This window comes from Silene latifolia, chromosome 2 (genome assembly GCF_048544455.1).
Source record: "Silene latifolia isolate original U9 population chromosome 2, ASM4854445v1, whole genome shotgun sequence".
Taxonomy (NCBI): Eukaryota; Viridiplantae; Streptophyta; class Magnoliopsida; order Caryophyllales; family Caryophyllaceae; genus Silene; species Silene latifolia.
In genome coordinates this window covers 129,142,318-129,151,072 of record NC_133527.1, presented here as the reverse complement: position 1 = coordinate 129,151,072, position 8,755 = coordinate 129,142,318, and the positions used below count along the sequence as shown (strand labels likewise).

Genomic DNA, 8,755 nt, shown 5'->3' with positions numbered 1-8,755 from the left:
GCCAGGACTCACGGTCCAATGTGGCACTTGGCATTGGGTTATCAGTAGAACCAGCCATTTGATATTAGCAGTTTAAAAGTTCGTGATCTACACTGAAAAAGAAAGAAAAACAAAAACGAAATAAGCAACTCATCGAGGTGATTTAAGTCTATTTAAAAATTCGTTTTAACGTGTAGACTCTCGCACTTGCATAATTGATCTCCCTCAAGAATGATACAAGTGATCCCAAGACTCAATTTCGTAAACCGATAAGCCAACTGTTTAGCTAATTCTTTCGTAAGAACTCTTGGTCGATAGATTTCCGTAAATCCTATCTATAGTCCACCATAATCACAGGATCGCACGAGTGACCATAGTGTTGAGATAAAATAGGTCAATCGGTTCCAACTTACCCGACGTAGAAGGGGTCATATTATGCCTACCGACGAAGAAGGGACTCATTGGAGTTTGACCTATAAAGACCGTTCTCAATTTTTGATTATACGAGGAAGATCCCATCAACTAAATTACAATTCATATTAAGTGAACGAATAACTAGCGTCTGCGTGAATGAATTAATTTAGGTGATGGCTTAGCATGGATCGTGTGACATGAGAATGTCAAAGAAAACTAACTCGTGACCTCTATATGTGTCAGTTTTCATGCAATAATTAGGTGGTTTGGTTTTTAGGCGGAAAATGATGCATACTATCGTTACGATAAAATAAAAATTGAATGCAATACGTAAATAAAAATTCCTAGTGTGGCCTATCCTAGTAAAATAAAACATAAAACAACTTTGGAATCCACCGTTGGACCCGACAAGCTTGTCTTGATGTTCCATCTTGATCCATGTAGCGGGAGTGAGCATCCGATCTTCATCTTTGGTCTTCTCAAAAATTACAATTTAAAATTACAAATATAAACCTATTTACATTCTAATTAAAACAGTAATTACAAGTGAAAAATCCAAAACGGAGATACGAGATCTCAAAATACAACCAAGACCGTGTTCCATCATTACGGTAACACGTTCTACTAAGGCCACACTAAGTTACAACTGTTTGCAAAATAAATAAATAAATACGTAATAAAAAGCATTCAAAAACATTCACAATTAACGATAAATAAAATGCATCAACTAAAAACAAATTCATTCGTGACATAATTCCGTAATTATGTGAAATTTATCCAAACCACCTTTTAATGATTAAAATTCATGTGATAAAACCGCTTCTATCAATTTAATTTTAATCTAATACAGTCCGTTACTTTAAATACGCTTTAAAATAACTTAATGGTACGTGTGTGAACCGTTTCACAATCATAGCGAGTGTACAATATCCGTATAAAGTACAAATTAAGGCCAAAAGAAAATTTAAAGCAAAAGGAAAAATTTTCAAAGTTGCCAAAACGAAATCCCTCGGTCCAGGGACATAAGTGCTCGATCGAGGAACAAGAGGGCTCGATCGAATGAGGCTGCCATTCGGTCGAGGGGCTTGCCAATCAGGAAGTACTCGATCGACAGTACTGGAGGTCGATCGAGAGCTTTTATCAGCAAATCTGCTCGATCGAGTACGAGGACTTCTCGATCGAGCAGTGGGGTTTTAAACAGGGGTCGATCGAGTACTGCAAGGACTCGATCGAACAAAAACAAGACAGAAAAAGCTCTCGATCGAGTAGAAATCCATTCGATCGAGACCAAACAAGTTCTGAAAACTTGTTTCAAAATCGTTTTATGAAAAATCACCCTCGGGTATAAATCGTTTTATGAAAAATCGTTTTATGAAAAATCGAACAAAAACAAGTGAATCAACCGTGTAAAACATGTCACGGTTTCAACAAAACCGCAACATCCGTGTATACAAGGCACGGATTTCGAGACAAGAACTACCGTTTCAAAATCGTTTTATGAAAAATCACAATGAAAATTTACGTGGCCTCGCTCTGATACCACTTGTGGGGTAATATCCGTATAAGACCCTTTAAATTTAGGACTATAACGTAAATTTAACATATGAAATATGGTCATAAACGAAATACAACAATGAAACGATAAAGATAAAGAATCAACCTCGGGTCCTTTGATGCACGGCGTAAAGAACAGAAATCAACAGAGATTCCCTCCTAATTGTTGCACCCAAGACCGTCCGAGAAATGCCCTTGTGCTAGAACGTGTTCTCCGATTGCCTTGCAATATTGGGAGAACTTGATGTGAGTTTTTCTCGAGATGTGAGATCTCGGTTTCAGAGAAAACTTAATCTCCAAAACCCTAATTCTTTTTCACTAATGATGATTAGGTTAAACAAGAGGAGGAGCTCTCCTTTTGTTCTCCTAATCTCGGTTTGGCCGAGTGGATCAAGGAGGGAATGGGCTTCCGTTTTCTCCTTACGTTCAACTCGTGGTCCGAGGCTAAAATGTATACGACGCGGTATATATTATAAACTGTCATCGGTTATCGGATATTAAAACATCAACTAATAACACGGATTAGTTGAATTATTAATACATGTCCGACAAAGACAATATTGTATAATTATATTCAATATACATTTAATTAAATATAAAACGCTTATATTCAATTTTACGAATTAACTGCTTAATTCGCCTTAGCCATTATTATTTAATCCGTATTAAATAACATATCTCAACATCACATTTTGACTAAATATTAGTCAAATAACTCGTACTAATCGGTTAGTCAAAATTGGCATCTACATGATTGTATTTTCATACTGTCACGTCTCTCAAACGTATCCTATAGGTGTGACTTTTAGGGACCAGTTGATCACCGCCATCTGTATGACAATAACGTCAAACTTATCTAGCAAGCCAACCGTTATTGATAAACGTGGATCAACTGATAATAATACCAAAAGTATGCCCTTTGATCCTTTTAGAGGTTTATAAGTCCTTGCACTAACTGTTAAGGACACCAACCCCAACATGACGTCCTTGCTTGGCTCTTCCTCTCGGTCTCTCCTGTAAAGATGAACAAACTGAGGGCTCGGCTTGGTACCGAGCGTACTCACTCCGACGCTCAAGTCAGTAAACTTAAAGAGATTAAGTTGTGTGTTACTTGGCAAAGTATATTGTAGAGAGATAAGGGAGTTAATACCAGATTAATAGTGAGTTTTAGGATGAATTGTGGATTATTGGATCGTTTTCTCAATGAGGATTGAGGAGTATTTATAGACTTTCACCTTTTGTCACGTAGTGGCCAAGTGGCAGAGTAGGTGGAAAGACTGTTCTACCCTCGGCCGAGGGACCCATGGCAGGCCGGCTGGCCTGGTTGACTCCATGCCGAGGGGACTTGGATGTGAGTACGCGGATGTGTCTCTACGGTGGCTAGTTGCTTAGCCGAGACCCAGTGACAGCCGACATTTTGGTCTGTTAGGGTTAAATTTGTCTAATACGTTGACTTGCTGTGGATGTCTTTGACCTTGCTCAATATGTTGACTCGGTCAGCGGGTGCAGAATATGCCCCATCAAAAGTAAATAAAATCAAATGAATTATATTAATAATTGGAAATCAGTAAAGTTTATCATTAATCGGAGAAACAAGAATCGTTGTTAAAGTCCTAGAGGTAATTAGATTCGGTTTTAGGAAGGAAGGTTAATGCAAGAGTTAGATTGATTAAGTTTTAGGTAAAAGGGTAATGAATGGAAAATTAATGAAAAAGTGCATGTGAAAGAGTAACACTGTAGAACATTATACATAATATTTTTTAGAAATCAATTTTTATATTAAACTTAGCCCATAGTAGAATGCAAAAATTAAAATCCCAATTAGAAGATAATATTTTAGGCGAAAAAAAACGTAAATTAACCTATTCATTTTCCTTTAGTAAATAGGGGATGATTGCATATAGCATGTTTGAAGTGTTTAGACGGAAATGGCCGTGTGATAGGAGAACTACGGTAGAGTTTGAATTACCAAAAAAATTAACCGGAAATTGAGCACGTTGATAATTGACAGCAATGGAAACAAAACCACCCACTCTCCCACAGTCCCTCCCATTTCACATTTCACATTTCACATTTCACATTTCACATTTGACTCCCGTTCTCTATCAAAATGCTCCTTCCTCTCTTCACCTTCTTCTTCCTCCGCTTCACTCACCTATCCCTCTCCCTAACCCAAGAAGGCCTCCACCTCCTCACCCTAACCAACACCCTCTCCGACCCAAACCACTTCTTCAAATCCTGGAACCCACTCAACCCAACCCCATGCAACTGGACCGGCGTCACCTGCTCCGGTTCACCACCAATCGTAACCTCCCTCGACTTCTCCGGTTCATCCCTCACCGGTCCATTCCCTCTCTCCCTATGCAACCTCCCTTCCCTCACCTCCCTCTCCTTCGCAGACAGCAACCTCAACTCTACCCTCCCCTCCGACATCTCCACGTGTCGCACTCTCATCCATCTTGACCTCTCCGAGAATCTCCTCGTCGGAAACATTCCTCATTCTCTCGCCAACATTACCAATATTCGGTATCTTGATTTGAGCGGAAATAACTTCTCCGGTGACGTCCCCTCGAGTTTCGCAACCTTCCCTTACCTCCAAGTCATGTCGTTGTCGTATAATCTCCTCGACGGAATGTTCCCCAATGTTTTGTTCAACATTTCTACGTTGCGCCAGCTTAACCTCAGTTACAACCCGTTTCAGCCGACTCAACTCACTACCCAACTAGGTACAATGCCCAACCTAGAGCTTTTCTGGGCATCCAACTCTAATTTAGTCGGTCAACTACCCATGAATTTAAGCTTGCTTAAGAATTTGACCCTCTTTGACGTGTCGGGTAACGGCTTAACAGGGACAATCCCGACTTCACTCACTGAGTTAACCAGTTTGGTCCAAGTTGAGCTCTTCAACAACTCGCTCACTGGCGAGTTGCCCAAACTCGGATGGGGTAAAATGAAGTCGTTGAGGTACTTCGACGCATCCATGAACCGTCTTACAGGAACGATTCCGGACGAGTTGACTCGGTTGCAACTCGCTTCCCTCAATCTATACGAGAACAAACTCACCGGGTCGATTCCAGACAGCGTGGCGAACTCGGAGAATCTCTATGAGTTGAAGCTGTTCGGTAACAAGCTCACCGGCGAGTTACCGAGTCAACTCGGTGAGAACTCGCCGTTAACCATCGTCGACGTGTCGAACAATCTCTTGACTGGGACCCTCCCTCCTAACTTATGCTCAAAGGGGAAGTTATCGGAGATAATGGTGATATACAATTCGTTCTACGGCGAGATTCCGGTGAATTTGACTGAATGTCGGAGTATGACCCGGGTTAGATTAAATAATAATAAATTCTCCGGCGAAGTTCCGGCGGAGTTTTGGGGACTTCCGCATGTTTATCTCCTGGAGCTCCGTTACAATAATTTTTCGGGTGGGATATCGAAATCAATTTCAACCGCGACGAATTTATCGCAGTTATTGATTTCGAACAACGGTTTTTCTGGAGAAATTCCGAAGGAAGTCGGGTTTTTAAGGAATCTAGATAGTTTTGTGGCGAACAATAATAAGTTTTCGGGGCGGTTGGCGGGGTCTATAGTGAAATTGGCGGAGTTGGAAGTGTTAGATTTGCATAGTAATGAGTTATCTGGTGACATTCCAAGTGGGATTAAAAATATGAAGAAACTCAATGATCTTAACTTAGCTGATAATCTCTTTACCGGCGTAATTCCCGCTGAAATCGCGGATTTGCCTCTTAATTACCTTGATGTGTCGAACAATGAATTTTCGGGTGGGATACCTGATGAGTTGGAGAATTTGAAACTTAATCAATTCAATTTTTCGAATAATCGTCTCTCTGGTGATCTCCCGCCTTTGTTTGCTAGTGAGATTTACAAAAGCTCGTTTCTTGGTAATCCTGGATTATGCAGTGATTTAACAGGATTATGTAGTGGTAAAAATGAAGGAAAGAATCGAGGGTATATGTGGGTTTTAAGATTTATCTTTGTTCTTGCTGCAGTTATATTTGTTTTAGGTGTATTATGGTTTTATTGGAAGTACAAGACTTTCAAGCAAGCGAAAAAATCGATTGATCGGTCTAAATGGACCTTAACATCGTTTCATAAATTGGGTTTTAGTGAATATGAGATTTTAGATTGCTTAGATGAGGATAATGTTATTGGAACGGGTGCTTCTGGTAAAGTATACAAGGCGGTCCTAAGCAATGGGGAGACAGTTGCAGTGAAAAAACTGTGGGGCTCGTCAAAGAAATTCGTGGATGAGGGTGGGGATATCGAGAATGGTGTTGGTGTAGATGACGGGTTTGAGGCCGAGGTGGAGACGTTAGGGAAGATTAGGCACAAGAATATAGTGAGGTTGTGGTGCTGTTGCAAGACAAAGGATTGTAAACTCCTTGTTTACGAGTACATGGTGAAGGGTAGTTTAGGTGATTTGTTGCATGGATCAAAAGGCGGGTCATTGGATTGGCCAACGAGGTATAGGATCGCGCTGGATGCTGCTGAGGGTCTCTCGTATTTGCATCATGATTGCGTTCCTTCAATTGTACATAGAGATGTTAAGTCTAATAACATCTTGTTGGATGGTGAGTTTGGAGCAAAAGTGGCAGATTTTGGGGTGGCAAAGGTTGTAGACACTAAATCAATGTCGGTCATTGCTGGATCTTGTGGCTATATTGCCCCTGGTTAGTATCCTTGAGAAATTAAATTTATCAATATTTTGTTACTACCAAGGAAATTAGTTTCATTCATGCTGTATGATTTAGAATGCTGAATTCGTATATTGCTTCATGTTAATCGACCCAAAATCATTCCGCCACTAACATTTCGTCTTGTTTCATCTTTATTTGGTACTGTATGTATATTCTTTGTCGTTGGCATAATGTTCATGCACAGAAGTTGTAACAAATGTTGTCTGCTTTTTTCAGTAGTATGAAAGCAACACAAAATTCCAAGTTGCCTAGTTTGACATTTGTGTTTCTAAAGAAGCTTCCTTTCACTTTCAGTAATTATGCTATTTAATTATGCTTTAGCTGTAAGGAATTCCCATGTTGGCCAATTAATGTAATTTGTACTACTAATACTTTCAATTTTCTTGGTATGATTGGATGAAAACCTTGTCAAAATTCAATGTATATTGTTACCATAGGAAAACAACGGTTATCTAATTTTGTTTTTTTATTTTTGGTTCTGGGTGTTGCAGAATATGCGTATACTCTCCGAGTCAATGAAAAGAGTGACATCTACAGTTTTGGGGTGGTGATTTTGGAACTAGTGACCGGAAAACGACCCGTGGACCCTGAATACGGTGAGAAGGACTTAGTTAATTGGGTATGCACCACAATGGACCAGAAGGGAATGGACCAAGTACTAGACCCGGAGCTTGATTCATGCTTTAGGGAAGAAATATCCAGAGTCCTACACATAGGACTTCTTTGTACTAGTCCTCTCCCTATCAATCGTCCGTCGATGAGGAGAGTAGTGAAATTGTTACTTGAAGTGAGTGGTGAAAACCACTTGAAATCTGGCAACAAAGACGGGAAGTTAACACCGTATTACTACGAAGATGCTTCCGATCATGGGAGTGTGGCTTAGAAAGAGTGGTGTTTTTAGTTTTAAAGTTTTGCATTGAGGTGAGTAGGCAAAAAAGAGCATCACCTCCAGAAGCAATGGTGAAACAAAAATTGTGTGATAGAGTAGCAAGCAATTTGTATCCTCTCCATTTCTTCTCTAATACACCCATATTATATTATATTATATATCTCATTTTCGTTTATTTACCTTTTTCTACTCAAATGTATTTACAACCATGCGATCTATCCAAAATTAGATCCGGACCATTAATAAATTAATGGACATGGATCCTTACTCAGAGTAGTCACTAGTCAGTCATAGATGTATAGTAGCATTAGTAGCAGTATTTATGCATTTGCAATTGTACACTGTAAATTTGTTTGGGCAGAGGAGTTGCTAATTGCTATCCACATTCCAAAAGCAACCTGCACCGATTGAGTTCTTGCAGTGATTCAGTTTACTTCCTCTATGACTATCGTATTCAATACAAATATATACGGAGTAATACGAATTTGTGATTCATCATATTGCTAATTGAAGAGTTTATGGATTCAAGTACTTAAGAGGGGGTGGGGATGAATTATGTACTATTTTTAAAAAATTTCAACTTGAACTTTATTGGATTAAAGTAAGTTGCTTGATGATGTGGAATAAAAGTGAATACATCGATTAATATTGAAGGATTAAACAAGTATTAAAAGGTGTGTACTTGCTAAAGCCTGAAGATAACAATGGTTCTGACTGTTGCTATTCGTCTTAGCGTATGGAGTACAAGCTACAGAACGAATGTGACAGTATGAAGAACTGTTACTCAAGAGTGAAGCAAATAACAAAACTAAACAATATAAAAGCAGCGGAATAAAAGCAAGTGAAGATCAAACAAGAGAATTTTGAATTGGTTCGGCAAGAACTCAAGTGCCTACGTCCAATCTACTTTTTATTGATTAATTTTAGTGATCTACTCCGACTACTAAAAAACCCGTACAATAAAAAGAACTCGCAACCTACTCCGGTTGCCATACAAGTTCAAGGACTACTCCGACCTAGAACAAAACAACTCGCAACCTACTCCGGTTGCCAAAGAGTCAAAGGAGTACTCCGTCCTAAACTCTACACTCTAACTTAGAACGTTTATGGATCAAGTTTCCACGGACTGATTCTTAACAAGAATTGATATGGACAACTTACAAGATCAAACGGTTCATAAGTGAGAGAGTTTAGTACTTAA

The 8,755-nt window shown here is 39.3% G+C and overlaps 1 protein-coding gene across 1 annotated transcript; it reads left to right on the top strand.

Annotated features, from left to right (window-relative positions):
- The first annotated feature begins 3,983 nt into the window (after positions 1-3,983).
- On the top strand, positions 3,984-7,822 carry LOC141642972 (uncharacterized). The gene is made up of 2 exons (XM_074451970.1): positions 3,984-6,638; positions 7,157-7,822. The coding sequence occupies exons 1-2, from the start codon at positions 4,058-4,060 to the stop codon at positions 7,546-7,548; spliced, it is 2,973 nt and encodes a 990-aa protein (XP_074308071.1). The 5' UTR covers positions 3,984-4,057; the 3' UTR covers positions 7,549-7,822.
- The last annotated feature ends 933 nt before the right edge of the window (positions 7,823-8,755 follow it).